Here is a 17769-nt window from a genome sequence, read left to right on the forward strand (position 1 = left end):
ACTGTGGGTGCTGTGTGTATGGAGTTTGTACGTTCTCCCCGTGACCCGTGTGGGTTTCCCCCGGGAGCTCCGGTTTCTTACCACACTCCAAAGACGTACAGATTTGTAGGTTAATTGGCTTGGTAAATTTAACTTTAGTGTGCGTGTAGGATAGTGTTAATGTGCAGGGTTCACTGGTCTGCACAGACTCAGTAGGCCAAAGGGCCCCGTTTCCTTGTTGCATCTCTAAACTAAACATACAAGAGTAGCAAGTTTCTGGATGGAATGTACAGGTTCTCCCAGTTTACGAATGCCTGACTTAGGAACAAGCATTTAGCAGACCAGCAGGTTGGATTTGTGTGGCTGCAGGCATCTTCTGCCATGTGGGAACTCTATTCGCAGCAGCACCTTTGACTTGCGAACTGTCTAGTTCAGGAACAGTTCACAGGAGCAGAATCCTGCAGTAACCCGTGGAGCACCTGCATTCACTTTGAATTTGATTGTGTGCAAATATAGAACAACTTGCATGCTACATAACAGGAAAAGAGGTAAAGAAAGGATCACAAAAAATGGTGCCAATAATAAAATTTGTCTACATCCATACAGGTTCCTTCCTGATCTGTTATCCTGGATGAGTTAGGAAAACCCCAAGCCACATCACATTGCCTCTGGATTCCCTTGAACAGACAGTGTTTCCATTGAACAAGACACAGAATAAGGGCCTCAAATTTTACGCTTGATCAGGCCAGCTGGTAAAATTCCCAGAATATAAAGTAGGAAAAATTTCCACATATTAAATTTTTGGCCCAACAAACATTTCTCAAATAACTGGCTCAGACTGCAAATGGGAAAATCCCTTCCATAAGTGAAGAAAAATAAAAGCATGCGACTTGCACAGACAGTACCATCATTCAGGTGAGGAGCAGGTGTACCACCATGTCCATTCACTCAGTTTCCTTCAAAGACAGTTTATGTAAAGCTTGCTCCAAGGCAGATTGGAGGAAGTCTGGCTGAAGATTTTTTTTAATCTGCACATATAGTTATGATTTGAATTATTGTTTTGAATATACTAAATAGTAATTACAACCAATATGCAGAACAGTATTTTTTAAATTGCAGTGTTAAAAGGGCGAATGCAGAGGAGTGCGAATAATTGATCATTTTATCCAAAAGACCTTTCACAGGTTGTATGCAATGCATCATCTCCTTTTACGCCAGATAGTTATGTCTGTCCACAGAAAGCCAATCTGGAGCAAGCAACCCAAAGGTATTGATCAACCCAGTAGATCATTGAAAAAAACAACAGATATTCCCTTCTATTAAAGAACGGTTTCATGAAAGGGTTCGGGACTTATCTGTCAGAATTACAGTGGGACCAATTCCGCACCCCCTTGGCAATGGATAAAATTGCTGATTCATGACCTTGCTCAGATTCAGTTGCTTTAAATATTAGATGCAAAGTGCATTTTTCTGGCAGGTTGGAAAAATGTGTACAAGTCAGATATTTACGAAACCCTTCAACTAAAAACAAAATGACATGATTCTCGACGTGATTTAATATATGTCTGGCGATTCCTAGTCAACATTGAAAGACTCCTTTGCTATGCAGTTAACCATAGGACTAAAATATAAGGAGAGGCTGTCTGTATTAAATGGCTAGCTATCCATGAAACTTGTTAGGTCAGGCACAAGCATATTCTTTTCTACTTTCCAGCCTACAAAAGCAAAGAATTTTGGTAACAAACTCCATCAGCGATTAGAAAGTTTAACCAGCATGTAACCGGTCACAAGACTGGAATATCTGATGTTGAATCCCAATGCTATGTTGGGTTACCTGATCCGAACTACGATAGGAGCACCAACTAGCCTCATGCACCGTTCACATCTATAATTAAAAGTCTCATCTTGATGACTTCCTGTTTGCACTGTTCTTTGACTTTAGAAAAAATGCTACCACCCATGGCTATGATTTTTTGGCCATCTTACTCAGAGTCCTCCTCCGTTGCGCAGGCCCCGAGGATTTTTCCCATTGATAAAAAATAAGACTTATTATTTTTTAAAACATCTTGAGATTCTCTCTCCTGTCAATCACCACCATGGAGGCCACACCCCTTCCAGTGGGAGGGAAGGACTATAAATCCTGGAAGTGTGGGCGTGGCTCAGACTGTCTGCAAGATGGCGAGGGAGAGGACAGAACTGTGTCTGAGCTGAGAAACTACAGAACACTTTTAGTATGCAATGTACTTGAATAAATAATTTGTTAGCCCTTAATGAAAATGAAATGAGTTGTTTGGCCTGCCCTGTGCTTGAAAGTGCAATGGCAATGGAAATGAAGTAAAAATACAATCAGCTGGTGAGAGAGCATGTGTGTGATAACATCAAAGAAACGATGCGCTAACAGGAAATCTTTTACATTTTCTGGTGGAGATTTACCCCTTCAAATTTTGCAGATGACATATATATGGATCTGCCTGCCTGCCGTGCCATCCGCTCGCGCTGCGACTGATGTCATCACCAACCCCTCCCTCCTCCCCCCATTGTTCAAAAGTCTCCCCATCGACTGAACACCGAAGATCATCGCTGAAGACTGCGGCATGTATTGCGAGTGAGGAACGAGTAAGTCGGGCCCTGTATTAGAGCTGTCGGGTCCGTCGTCGCTGCCGAAAAAATTTGAAAAAATGCCCCGCTGTCCAAAGATCATAGAGCACTAACTTCTTGCTCACGCTGTGAGTGACGTCACCCCCTGACCACTCCCCCAGTACTCGGGCCCTGCCTGCCAAAGATCTAAAAGTTAATCTGGAAAGATAATAAGTAAATAAACTGCATGCATGCACATAGGGCCCAAATGTAAATAATCATAAAGACAATAAAGGCTGTTTTCAGTGTCAAGTGTGATGGACATTTAAAACAAAGTAGTCTAATACTCAAACCTGTTCATGTAAAAAAAAATGACAAATAGATTTTGTAAAATTAGGTGACCACGCTGCAGACAACAGTCTCTCAATTCAAAAGAGTAAGAGAGCAAAAGTACAGCTGTCCCAATCACCAAACACATATTCTTGCATAGAAATGGACTAGGAAAAAGTTTCTGGTTTAATCCAGAGTCAGTTTTATTTTGGTGAGGGTTATAGTTTCGAAATGAAAATTAAAATCTCAATTATCTCTAGCCTAGAACAAGGGAACCAATGGAGGTTTCCAACAGATCGTTACCCTGTTCATCTAGAAAAGCATGTTTGTTTCAGGGTTAGAAACATAGAAAATAGGTGCAGGAGTAGGCCATTCGGCCCTTCGAGCCAGCACCGCCATTCAATATGATCATGATCACGGTTAGAAGAATACAGGATTAAATTTGGCTCTGAAAATAGATCGCTTTATGATTTATTCGCAAATGAATGCTTGTAATCTCGATTTGGATGAGGGCTCAATGGGATAACCAGCTGGTGAATAGTTAGTTGTGATGGGTCATTACTCAAATGTGTGCCTTTAGAATGTGGAGAAGATCAGATGGCAAGAAACCAGGTGAATCCCAAGTGAAAATCTAGATCAATGGAATAGCGTGAATATTAATATACACGTTCTAATTAAAAATGCTAATTCAGTTGGACAGATATTCCAATGTATAAATTACACAAGACTTGCATCATTTTCTAAATTACTACCTTGTGGTTTACAACATTATTGCATAGAATTTTTCATACATCCCAATAGCCATAATGGTCTCGGGACCCACTGCAACTTTCAATTGCACTGGAGTCCTTAAGGGTTTTTATATTCAATAAAACGTCATCTAGGATCAAAACTGGGTTTGGACCAGAACAATAAAGTAGTTGTTGGGCGAAAGATAGGAAGAGACTCAAAGGGATAACTAGTCTATTATATACAAATAAATTGATGCAGCAGAATATAATAAACTATCAAAATATCAAAATCTTACTACCCATATTCCTGGAATCAATAGATCAGTTTTTATCTTCATACTTTTTAAAGCAATAGGCTTCCTTCTCCGTCTGGTAACTCTTCACATTGTATTTAGTGATTGGACAGCTGCTTTAGCGACTATATTTTAAATGCATGCAACAAGACAGACAGAGGTATAATGTGGACATACAAATTTAATTAAGAAGTCAGTTCACTTACGTTGGACTGGTAACTGGCTGTTTGAAGACTTCATCGGAGATTTTTAAATTAGGTTTATTTTTCATTTTTCCTGCGAAGCAAAAATGGAAAAAGTCAGAAATCATACGTGACAGATTCACATTAAATTAATATTTGATAAGTTATCCAGAAATTAACCAGGCACATTAGCTTGACAGGAATCTCTTTCTCTGCACAAAATACTGTGTTTTTTTGTTTTTTTTAAATACATGTGCTAATGACGGAAAGTTCTACCTCTGGTATTTCCTTGGACCTCCCAACCAAATAGGTGCCATGAAACAGCTTGATACCAATTCCAGAATGAGTCACAACTTCCTCAGTTGAACATTGTAAAGTCCAAAGCCAGCATCTTTGGCATCTCTCACAATCTATCTTCCTTTTCTACTGACTCCAACATCCTCCCTGGCTATTTACAAGCCCGATTCAAATGCCAGCAATGACAAGTAGATTCCACCCCACATCCAAAATTAATGGGCTGTAATGAGTGTGAAGGATAGTTTTGGGTTGCAGATATTGTTCACCTAATAAATGGCAGGTGGAATAAAGGAAAGCATTTCAATGAACGATAGGCTCCTTGGGACCATTGAGAAAGAGGGACACTTGGTATAAAAGTCAAAAGATCACTGAAGGTGGCAGCACAGGTACATAGTGTGGTGGAGATGACATTTGGGAACCTTCTGTAGCCGGGCATAGAATACAAGAGCAATTAAATGATGATACAGTTTATAAAACTTTGGGAAGGACATATCTGAAATATTGTTTGCCGTTTTGATTGGCACACTGTAGCAAGGATAGGGTGGAGAGGAAATTCAGCAATATGTTGCCTGGGACGGAGTAACTTGGTTACAAAATGGCTGGGAGGTGGTGTGGGGTAGGGTGGGGAGGCTGCTGATACAAGTCCTCAAAGTTATGAGGAATTTTCAAAGAGGAAACAGCCATAAATTGGCATGCTTGATTTTGGAATGGACTGCCATAGGAGGGTAGTGGAGGCAGAGAACTCCCAAAATATACAAATCTAAACGGACACGAATCGTCAAGGCATAGAAGGCCATGGACCCCTTTAAGGGCTAGTTAATGGGATTAGTACAGATTGGGATTTGATGGCCAGTATGAAAAGAATGGGCTAAAAGGTCACTTTGTGTGCAGTACAACATTCTATTTGCCTCTGGTGATTAATTACACTCTTTCAATTTTTTTTAAATTCATTTATCTCACAGGCTGCAGTTTTATTTCAAACTTTGGGGCAAATAAAAATCAAGAATAAGTGCAAAAGCTGGAAAGCTGAAATAAAAATAGAAAATGCTGGAAACACTAGGCAGCTTGAACAGCATTTGTGGAAAGAGAACATCCACAATAGAGAGCAAAGATAGGGGGATCACCTGCAACACAGCGAGGCCAGGGTTTCCATAGGAATAAGGCACTGCAGTCAATGGTTGGGTGGGGGGGGTTGGTGTTATTAGAGAATGATAATACAAGGCTGTCGGATATACGTAGCAGATTAGGCCGTGCCAATGGAGAGAGAAAAACTGAGCCAATATCATAATAAGAGCTACAGATGCTGATTTACATCAATAAAAATCTCAGGAAGGCGATTTGCAACAGAAATGGCCAGTTCTGAAACAGATAGTGTTGCCAACATTTTCTGGTTTTATTTTCTTCAGATTATGCTACACCAATCTTTACTCTGTCCATCAGCCGGCTCCTTATGCACTTGCAGACCCCTACTTTACCCCTCATTACACCTTCTACGTTCTACATCGTCCTGATACGTGGTCTTCGCCCAAAATGGCTGCTGGGCCCACTAAATGATTCCAGCAGTTTGTATTTTGTTTCACTTTGCCTTTTTTTTTAGAAATGAGCTACAGCATTCATGGGAACTTTCCCTTCCCTGCAATTTCCTGTTAAAAATACTTTTATAAAGCATATTTTGCACCCTCAGGTTTACTCAAGCATTTTACAGCCAACAAAATGTTTTCAGAAACAAGGCACTGCAAATGCTGGTTTATAAACAAAAATACACAGTGCTGAAATAACACAGTGGGTCAGGTAGCATCTCTGCAGAGCATAGATAGGTGATGTTTCAGGTTGGGAGCCTTCATCATACTTTTGAAAGCTGATCACTGTTGTATTACACAAAAAGGAACAGGGCAATTTGTACATTGCAAACTCCATAAAACATAACATGACGACAAATTACATCCGTTTTTTGAGGGGGATGTTAGTGCAGGGGAAAAATTGCTAGCTGGCATGCTCGAGAGAATACCTTGTTCTTAAAAATCTTATAAATATCAAACTGGTTAATCTGCAAAATGGAAACAAGAAACAAATTATAAATTGCTGACTATTTGAACAAAATCTGAACGTGATTTGAGATAATCTGAGCTACAAATTCTATTGTGCCAAGAGGGCAAATTAAACCGAAGTGTGGGTCAATCTACGTTGGTGCCGGTGGTCACACCCTGCAAAATGCTATTGTGTTAGTCGAAGGAATCATGAACAGTAGACTTGGCATTACATACTGTGCTCCGTAAGTACATCAGATAGGGTAGTAGTCACATCCAAGTAAGGCTGGGATGTGCAGGCTCAGTATAATCAGATTTTCAGTCAAGAGTTAGAATTTGGGGGCAATCAGTGTTTTAAAAAAAGGAAAGAAGGGCTTGAAATTGGTACATGCTGGTGGGGAGGAAGGATGGAGATGTACTGGTTGGAGTTGTGGTCAGGCTTGGTTACGTTGTCCAAGAGCACCTCCATCTTCAACATTGGTGGAACTCCACATGCGAGTGCCAGAGGTAAACGTGAATCATTCATAATCAAGTTCAGCTGGATGTTTCTAGTGAATGGTTCCCAGCAAGTCAGTTTCTTCGAGGTGTGCTCCTTCCCATATCAGAAGCCAGTATTAGATTCATAATCAAGAGTGTTTTATTGTTATATGTCCCAGATTGAACAATGGAATACACACACACACACACAAAAGTATATAAAATTGGCCATTACAGCAGTTACTACTCAGAGGAAATATTTAAGAAATATTCATATCTCTGGGCAAGGTATTCCAGAATTCTTTGCATTACCAGGTAATGTGAAAAATTGCCCAGATTATGTCCTTTCACAAAAATGACAAATCCAGTCTGAACCTTAATAATGTGAAGAGCCTGCTATGTCATATGCAGAATGGTGGAAGGTATAGTTGACCATTCGAATAAGCAACAGTAATTCCACCAATACCTCTGACAATATTCAGGCATCTGCAGTACAAATAACACTTGCCACTTATTAGCTCAAGCCCCAGATAAAGATTCCACAAGAGACTGCAACTGTTGGAATCTTGAGCAAAAGAAAGTACTGGAGGAATTCAAAGGGTCCCAACCCAAAACTTGTCTATCTATCCACCCCCCTCTCTTCCCCCCCCCCCCCCCACCCCCAAATCCAACCTGCACAGGTGCTACCTGGTCAATAAATACCTCCAGTACTTTGTTTTATAGTCCCAGATAATGTATATGTCCATGGAAAGAGAATGATGAGCTACCCTTGATGTTTAATAGCATTTCCCATCGATGAATCCTTCACCAGTGATATTACCACAGACCAGAAACAATTGGATTAGCCAAAGAAATGCAAAGGTAGATAAAAATTTTGGAGAAACTCAGCGAGTGAGGCAGCATCTATGGAGCAAAGGAAAAGGTGAGGTTTCGGGTCAAGATCCTTCTTAACCAAAGAAATGCTGTGGATCAAGGACTCAATGAGGCTGGTTATCTTAAAACCAGTGACTCGTATCCTGACCCTCCAAATACTTTCCACCATAATGCCCATTAGGAAGGACAATGGAATTTTCCCACCTGCCAGGATGTGAGAAGCTCCAACACTAGTGAAGAAACAACAGGATCCAGAAGAAAACAGCCAGTCTAATTTACACCTGGCCCATGTCCAGTGAACAGTGGATACGGGTGCACTATTACAAAATGCACTGTGGTAATTCAATACATTTGGGATGATTAGCAAACCTAAAATTTAAAACAAATCCTAGAATTTTTTTTTTTTTTTTTATTTTAAATTTTTTTAAATACAGCTAAAATATATGGAGTGTTTGTCAGAAAATCTCTAATATACCCCACAAACTACTGAAGATTCAAATGGCAATTTTAAAATGTAGTTTAAGCTTGCCACAGTACAGACATCCCAGGTTTACTGATCTATCTCGTAAAGCAACTGTAGAAATTACAGATAGGCTAGGCTAATCTGTCTTCATAGCGGTCCGTCTGTTCCCCAATACTCCTCTAGGTCCCATCATTCATTGTGTACGTCATACGTCATACCCTTAGTAACCTCCCAAAGCACATCAGCTCACAATTGTCAGCATTAAATTCCACGTGCCATTGCCCCAACCATGAGAGCCCCATTCAGTCAATTTTGATGACTGCTAAATATTATTGATTAATTCTTCCTTGAACAGATATACCTTTGTTATCATACAGTCTGTGCCCAAATTCTGTTCATAATACGATAACCTCTCCAGAAGTGCTGACTTTAGCCAAGTAAAACCAGGAGCCATTATAAAAATTGAACTTGCACAGGTGCCAGCGTCTCTATGTTGTATCACATTATTTGGACAAAAATCTTGTTTCCTGTCAGGTGCCGATGACTCATTTGGGTAAAAGGTTGAAGAACAATAGCAATGATATAAAAATCTGTGAATATTGAGTAATACAGTATTGAGGAAAGATTGTGGGACCAGGGTGCTTTCCTCTTTTGTGTGATTGCAATTGCATTACAAAATACAGTGCAGGATACAAATGAGATGGGGGTGGGGGAAAATAAAAAGGAATAAAATGAACTGCAAATGCCTAGTTTCTTATTTGGTAATTCAGTAGTAGACATCAGACAGGATATTCTACTCCTATAGTTTGTTCAACCATTTAGATCATAAAAGATCTACATTTTAATTCCATCCACCCATATTTTCATAATACTTAATACTATTATCCAACTATCAATATCAGCTTAGACTTTTGCAGTTATCCTCCAGGCTAACGCTTTAATTGAAGGAAGTTTCAGATTTCTCCTGTATGTGTGGGGGAGAAAATATTTTTCAAACACCACTTCAGTCTACCTCCAACTTTTAGATTATGCCTCGTAGTTTATGGATGTTCCAATTGAAAGAATATATCCGCAACATCAATCCTTTGATCATCTTAAACACATCCAATAAATCCTCCTTTAATCTTTTCACAAGAATGCATACCTAATTAATGCAAGCAAGCAATTTAAGTCATCCAGGTATTATTCTGACACACACATATATATATAAATTTTGGCCAATGATAACTAGGTTTTGCAAATAAATGATGTGCATCATACCCATGTCCAGTGTTTTTTCCTCATCCAAAACAAGTTCAACGATTCAATACTTTATTGTCACATGTACCTAGGTACAGTGAAACTTTGTTTTTGCATACAATTCGGTAAAATCATACAACAGAGTTCACCTAATCAGTAAACATTCCTGAGGCTGACAAAGTTTCAAAACTTCTTGGTACAGTCTTATCTTCTCGCAACGGCTTATCAGGCCTGCCGCCACATGTGGCCGCAGGTGGCCCACCAGGTCCCCTGTCGCTCTCAGAGCGATCTGCCCACCGGGTCGCTCTCGGCCTGCTAGTCGTTCAACTCCAGGGCACATCACTGGAGACTTCTGCCGGCGCACGGCGCTATTTATTCACCTTCGCTCAGTCTGCCTGAACCTACCTGATCTCCCGGTTGCTAAACACTTTAATTCTCCTTCCCATTCCCACACAGACCTTTCTGTCCTATGTCTCCTCAATTGTCAGAGTGAGGCTAAATGCAAATTGGAGGAACAGCATCTCATATTTTGCTTGAGCAGCTTACGGCAGTGGTATGAATAATGATTTCTAACTTCAGGTATCCCCAGCATTCCCTCTCTTCCCCAACCCCCCACCACTAGCTTCTTGTTTTCACCCAAAAAACAGCTAGCAACGGCCCGATTCCTTTATCATTGTTACTTTTATTGAATATTCTTCCATTCTTTTCTTGCATTCATTGTTCTTTATCTCTCTACATCATTGTCTATGTCTCTCGTTTCCCTTATCCCTAACCTGTCTGAAGGTCTCGACCCGAAATGTCACCCATTCCTTCTCTCCTGAGATGCTGCCTGTCCCACCGAGTTACTCCAGCTTTTCGTGTCTAACTTTGCTATTTATTCACTAACAGTTTTCTGTTATACCTCTTTAGAAAAAGTGTAGATGATGAGATATCCCCCAACTGGTATTTTCTTGATGTCCTGGGCAATTTTGCAGGAAAGAAAAACCATATAACATTATTTATCTGCCAATTGCTCAGCTTTCTCTGACACTCAATCCCAACTGCACCCAAGTTCTTTGGAGGGTGTGATAGACAGAATTATCCCATCCTGGTTCTTTTTGTGCACTAATTGCTTCTTTTCTTCCTCTATTGCAACTGCACCTCCTCTTGCACCAATTACCACAAAAACAAACTAGCCTGCTAGATGACATCTCATCCTTCATTGCTCGCACCAGTGTCTTCACTGCAACCACAAAGTGAACAATAACACAAATGTAGCTAGATTTCTTTGGCACCTCAAACTTTTCTACCTGAAAGGTGGGGAAAATAGGGGTCACGGAATGCCCACATTCAAGTTTCTCTCTCAGCATGCATACCATTCGGCTTGAAGGTGTATTTTCTGGTTATTTTATTAACGACTAGTTGCTTTCTTAATGTCAGAAATACCCATATCTCATGAGAAAAAATGTCAAATCATTTTTTTTTATTTGGTGATTTAGACTCGAATAAGAGCATTTAAATTCTTGTGACAAAATTGAATGTGGTGCAAATGTGCAGCAAGTTGATCAGCATCTGAAAAAAAGTGAGGTATCAGATTTTATATATTGGTTGAAATGTTGTTCATTTCAGAAGAGTAAACTCCCTCCCACATCTCATAGTCTGCAGCAGTTCAAGAAAGCAACTCACTGCCATCTTCTCAAATGGCAATTAAAGATGGGCAATTAAATGCTAACTTTGCCCACAAAGACCACATCCCTTAAATGAATGAAAAAATGAATAGGACCGGTGTAAGCAAATTGATCTGTCACTCCAATATCTGTATTCCAGTAAAATACACATCAGAGAAACTCTTTAACCTAGCACAATTTTGTACATTCTTCAAAGGAAATAATTGTGCTTGATGTGTGAAGGTTATCAAATTGCCTTTGGATCCATTGTACACAAGGCCACTTGCACAAAGCTCAGATGTACGTGGAATGGACCACTCCATTTTCATGCGTCAAGATCAAGTTTACTTATCGTTTGAAGGTTATCCAAACACATAATCGGATGCAGCAGAGCTGATCTGGTGGTTAAGAGAATTCTTAGTGTACTCTATCACAGTGCTACTATTACTGTTTAACATACCTGCAGTTGTGTTTTGCAAAATAAATTGCAGCAGCATTCAGGGGAATTTGGAGAACTGTGAGTCGATGGTTTGGGTGTACACTGGAAGCCACGTATTCCTTTGCACACTATCTACCTGCACCATCTGTGAGAGAGCCTATGGTCCCACTTCAGTCATCTCAGAACCAGAGCAAACACACGTCATGCTTGCATTTCTGGAGCTGACCAAAAGGCAGCACAGTGACGCAGCTGCTAGAGCTGCTGCCTCAGAGTGTCAGCTATCCAAGATCAATCCTGATCTCAGCACTGGAGTTTACATGTTCTCACTGTGACCATGTGGGTTTCCTCTGGGTGCTCCAGTTTCCTTTCACTGCCCAAAGAAATGGAGGGTTGGTGGGATACTACAAACTTCCCCTGTAAATTGCTCCTAGTGTACAGACAAACGGTGGAATCTTGGGGGAATTTATGGGAGCGTGGAGATAGTATATTACAAGTAAAAATTAAAAGGAATGAGCTAGCATACACACAAATGGCCAAATGTCTGCCTTCCAGGTGATAATGAAATGTGAAGGTTTCTTCCAAATGTTGTTCAACATGGAAAAGTACTGATATACTCAGATGTAAGAGAATCGAGGGAAATTTTCTAACAATGCCGTAAGAGTTTGCAGTTTGGACCCCCCCCCCAATGTCACACCTTCCCGACTGTGCACTACCGTGACCGCACTTTTCAATTATCTATTCTGATGGATCAGGACATATTGAGATAACGGCGTCCCAAGGATGCTATATATAATGCAAGTTTCCATCAAACAAGGAATGTTTGCCGAGTGGATAGAATTAGTTTGTATGTTGTCTATGGCTGAAAATGTCTGATGTTATTCAGTGGAATGGCTCACAAATGAAGATAAATCAGCACAGATGAGGAACAGAATATTCCTAACAACGTTAGCATTCTCACCTCCAACCCTGGAATTTGATGCTTAAAGTTTCACTCCAGAGATTGGAGTTCAAAAAATTGACATTGTGATATTGAAGATTAAATGAATGAGCTTCAAATCTATTTTCAGGACCCATACACCTCCATGGTAATTGGGTTTTTTTTGTTTTGGTTTTTTAAACTCTGGAACTATTCCCAGTCTCTTGTCCAACATCAGCATCACCAAAAACAAACAGTGGGATTCTCAGCAGGTCAGGAAGCAGCTACTATGCAATTCGTTGAGGTGAGGGTGAAGGAGTGCAAAGGTGAGGCCTCTGTTAAGGACAGGTTTCGGGTCCAGTTCTGTTTAAGGATCGACCTTAAATGTCAACTACCTCTCCATAGATGCCATCTCATCTGATGAATATATCAAGCCTATTGGGTTTTCATTCCATATATCTAGAATCTGAAGTTTTTAAATTTGCTTTCTGCATCAAATTGAACTCCTTGGTAAAATCAAAGTATGTACAGTAACAGCTATCCAAATGTTATGTGTGAATGTTTTAGCATGTCAGGGGAATTTATGCTGAAGACATGATAATCAAAAATTTCCTGCATTTTATGAAGCTGCCAAACAATTGTTTGGAAAGAAAACTGACTGCTATGCCATTATAAAGAGCAAATCATAGATAGGGAAATCTAGGGCAGCAATTAAATTTAAATTCCACCTACAGTTTACTCCATCAGAACCTCTTGAACACTGAGTGAGTCAGTGCCAGATGACAATTGTTCAGTATTTAGACAAAAAGCTAAAGTAACTCAGCCAGTCAGGCAGCATCTCCTGAGAAAAGGAATAGGTGACGTTTCGGGTCAAGACCCTTCTTCAGAATGAGAATCAGGGGAAAAGGAAATGAGTGATATAGACGGTGATAGAGAGATCTCATGTTTCCCTATTCTTCTGAGATGCTGTGACCCGCTGAGTTACTCCAGCTTTTTGTGTCAATCTTCAGTTTAAACCAGCATCTGCAGTTCCTTCCTACACATTGTTCGGTATTTATTGCTTATCATGCTTTAAGTAGCTCTGCAGACTCATTTAGATAAGAAATAAAACAATAGTTTATGTGGGAACTGAAAGGAAATGATAACTGATCAATTCAGGAATAGCTGGCAACTTTTTTTTATCTCCTCACATTTTTGGGTTACTTAATGCTTACACAATTGATTCCATCTTCTCCGGACACAATTGTGCCATGCCTTTACATGGCAAAGCAAGGCAATTTGCTATCTGGTTCCAGTCTCTACTTTACTCAGTTGTATTCCATTTGAAGTGTAACTTGAAGTGCACTTCCAGCAACAATTAAGCCAGAGATACTTACTTCACAAAACAAATGATTGGCTTACTGGACACATGTTAATATGGGTTAGATATTTTATTGTGCAGCTGCAACAGCTTTCTCTTACACAGTCCTCAAAATTAAGGTCAACTAATTTCTGCTCCAGTTCTGTGGGTTCTGACAGAATGTGAAACCAGCAGCCCCTTCCGTAGGTGGGGCAGGCTGTGCCCGTACAGGACAAACACCAGTTGAAGTGGAGTGTTCCCTACACTGCATCCTTATTGGGCAAAGTCAAACCATCCCAAATGCACTCTTACCGCTCTGGATTTCCCAGAAGTGCTGGGAGTTTTTATACTCCCCCGAGGCAGCAGAGCACATCTTTGAATCATCTCCTCTGTCCGCCTGGTAATCTCTTCCCGAACAGAGCTCTGAATAGGGCTTCTGTTTCTGGAGCTATATTGGGCATACGAACCACATGGCACACCAAGCAAAGGTGCCAAGTGTAACAAGGGTGTTGGGGATGTTGGTAAAGTATGTGTCTAATTATGTGCACCGGCACGAAGAAATTCTTACTTGCAGCAACTTTACAGATACATTAACACACTATAAATAAATAGACAATAAATTATCTGAAAAGGAGCACATTTTTAGCACTGCTCAACAGAATTTGCATTTCTGTGCAGAACTCTACACAGAGTGATTAAAGCTTGCATCAATATATCAATCCTCATCCAATGGTCGTTTTTGGTCCATATCCCTCCAAATCCTGTCTGTCTGTCTGTCTGACACACACACGCACACACGACTAACCTTTAAGTCACTCTTTTTAGCACGATATTGACATTGATCAATGAAAAGAAAGTCACATCTGCTTCTTCTGTCGTATGTCTTTTAGACATGCAGCTCCGTTGAGGCGAGCCACGCCAACATGTTATCGTCCAGGTCAATCAAACATCATTCAGTGGCCGGTGTTTGGGGCAACTGATGACTATGTGCTCCACTGTCTGTGTTGGGTCCCCACACTCACAGGAGGCGCTGTCCATGACGTCCCACCTCTTCATCGCTACCATAGCGTCAGATGCCTGTCCTCAAGCAGTTGAGGGTTGTCCATTGCTTTCGGGGAAGGTCCTGACCAGGGACGTCCATGGGGTCATTGATGTAATGATATAGCCTAGATGGTTCCGCTGACTTCCACTGGTCTCTCCATCTCGTCTTGACCCAGGCGTCCTTAGAAGAGTCACGCGGTGTTGTGCAGAGCAGCTCTTGGGCTGGCATGGCAAAGGGGTGCCGTGACTTGAGGCGCACTCGCCGTGGTGTCTCTGTGACAATCTGATGGAGGTGGGATTCACTGGTTTGTGCCTTTCAAGAGAGGGCCAGCGTGGCTGCTTCTCGTCTGATGTTGGCTGGGGCAATGCCAGCGAGGACGGGCAGTTGGTTTACTGGGGTGGCTCATAGGCATCCGGAGATAGTACGCAGGGCGCTGTTGAGGTCAGCATCCAGCTTCCGCGAGGGCTACGGCACCAGACCGGGGCGCAGTATTCGGCATTAAGAAAGTCACATAATCAGAAGGAAATACAGCATAGAAACAGACCCATTGGCCCACTGAGTCTGTTCTCAACCATCCATTTACACTAATCTCACATTATTTCATATATTAGTCTCATATTCCCATCAATTACGTCCCAGATTCTGCTACTCATCTGTACACTTGGAGGGCAATTTACAGTAACCAATTAATCAACCAAAACACAAGGCTTTGTGATGTGGGAGAAAAACGATGCAGTCACTGAAAGAAAGTACTAACTCCTAGTTGATAACAACAGGGGTCAGGATCATTCAGGATCGGGTCAGGATAAGCAAGGCAGTGACTCCTTAAGCTACAATAATTTAAGAGAGCAACAATTTACAGAATTCATTGGGAATAAAAACATTCCCTGCATTTTTCTGATGGTAGCTTTTAAAAGCTTATTTGCTGGACAAATATTTCCAGAGATTTTGCTGTGGCTGCAGCCTGGCTATTACAAGGGGGAATGCAGGCTTGCACAGACATGCAGTCAACCATTAGGCAGGTTACACACTGGTGACAGTGTTGCATGCAAGTATGCATACTCGTGTGTGTGTGAACGTATGTAAATTCACCAGAGGGTACATACACACGTTGTGCCATTTAGGTGCAAGTGAATATATGTGCCCAAGAGACTGAGGTATGTGCACACGTGCAGTGTGCCAACTCTAATCAACTGAACATGTAAAGTCTGAGGGAATTGATGGGAATGTGTTGAGCATAAAGAGTTAGGTTTAGCAAAATGGGCATTTGATGGCCGGCATGGACACAGTGGGCCAAAAGACAACATTTATGTGCTCTGCACCTCGATGCATTTCTGCATGTCAGCAACGGAGAAAGCTAATACGTGTAGTGTACTTGCCCATGTGTCCACGCATACACGTGTACTGATACATGGTGGCAATCCTCCGTTCAGAAGGAACCTTGAAAATGGAGTGATCCTTTCAGTTCCAAAATTGTCAGATTGAGATTCAAGGGTCACAATAAGAAGCTTCATGAGAAAGGGAGCTCATGATTTTTTTTCCAAAATTATTTCCAAGTCAATGGAAATTCTCGCCAGCCACAACGGTCTCTGGTGGCCACCTCCCACGGATATCTCATTGTAGAAGTGTGTGGGATCCTGGTGCAAGGAATAGCCCTGGAGCTTCCTATATGAATTATGAGGTTATTGGACTTTGAGGTTCTCCTTGTCTGCTAAGAATCCACATTTGAAGTGCCACGCAAAGCTTTAAAAGGTACTTTAGTGGTGGATACCCTTCAAGAACTGGAGCACTGACACCATTGCACCACTGCATGGGTTTGGTTTGTAAACATGCAGTGGTCATCAAGGCACTATGTGTGTAGGAATGAACTGCAGATAGATGCTGGTTTATATTGTAGACAGAAAATGCTGGAGTAATTCAGCAGGTCAGGCAGCATCTCTGGAGAAATGAAATACGTTTTTCCATGGAGAAAAGGAAGGCACTATGTGTGGCTGGATAGGTTTCAGGAAGAAGCTTAACCCCAATCAAGATGCATGCTTGGATGCAGTAACAATGAAAAAATTAAATCCAGATGGGCAATAGACCAGATTAGATATCTTGAACGTTTCCAAAGCACAAGGAAATTATAAGCACAGGGATGAGCATGACAGGGAAGGATCTTAAGTTAGCCAACCTTTTCTCACAAATCTCACTAATCACCAGATTAATGACTCAAGTAATATGATACAAATCCCAGAGTAAGAGAGTACAGTAGGTAGTGTCAAGGGATATTATTCAGTCTCAAGACGACATGAATTGCTTTAGTCCTTGTCGTTGAACATATCCTTTGACTTGAGCTCCATTGTTCACTCGTACAAATGCACAATTTGACAGACTTTCTTTCCAACAATTTATCTTAAAATGGGTGTATGTGCTGCACTCCGTACTCTAAACCAAGCCAAGAACACTGAAAATGGCAGTTAAATTAAATTACTTAGGTACACAAAAAAGCTGGAGAAACTCAACGGGAATAGTAGGTGATAAGACTTCTGACCGACATCCACTATAAACCCACCGACTCCCATGGCTATCTGGACTACACTTCTTCCCACCCTGCTTCCTGCAAGGACTCCATCCCCTACTCCCAATTCCTCCGCCTATGCCGCATCTGCTCCCAGGATGAGGTGTTCCACACCAGGGCATCTGAAATGTACTCATTCTTCAGGGAATGGGGGTTCCCCTCCTCAACCATAGATGAGGCTCGCACCAGGGTCTCTCCCATACCCCGCAACACTGCTTTCTCTCCCCATCCCCGCACTCGCAACAAGGGCAGAGTCTCCCTAGTCCTCACCTTTCACCCCACCAGCCGTCACATACAACAAATATTCCTCCGTAATTTCCGCCACCTCCAACGTGACCCCACCACTCGCCACATCTTCC

General features: G+C 41.3%; 1 protein-coding gene across 2 annotated transcripts in view; it reads right to left on the reverse strand.

Annotated features, from left to right (window-relative positions):
• LOC129706817 (dual specificity mitogen-activated protein kinase kinase 6-like) overlaps positions 1–17769 on the reverse strand; it is an 87825-nt gene that overhangs the window by 42406 nt on the left and 27650 nt on the right. For both annotated transcript variants that reach the window (XM_055651332.1, XM_055651331.1), the window contains exon 2: positions 4117–4186. In XM_055651332.1, the coding sequence (XP_055507307.1) occupies positions 4117–4186 (70 nt within the window). The remainder of the gene's footprint in view (positions 1–4116; positions 4187–17769) is intronic.

This window comes from Leucoraja erinacea, chromosome 20 (genome assembly GCF_028641065.1).
Source record: "Leucoraja erinacea ecotype New England chromosome 20, Leri_hhj_1, whole genome shotgun sequence".
NCBI classification, from domain to species: domain Eukaryota; kingdom Metazoa; phylum Chordata; class Chondrichthyes; order Rajiformes; family Rajidae; genus Leucoraja; species Leucoraja erinaceus.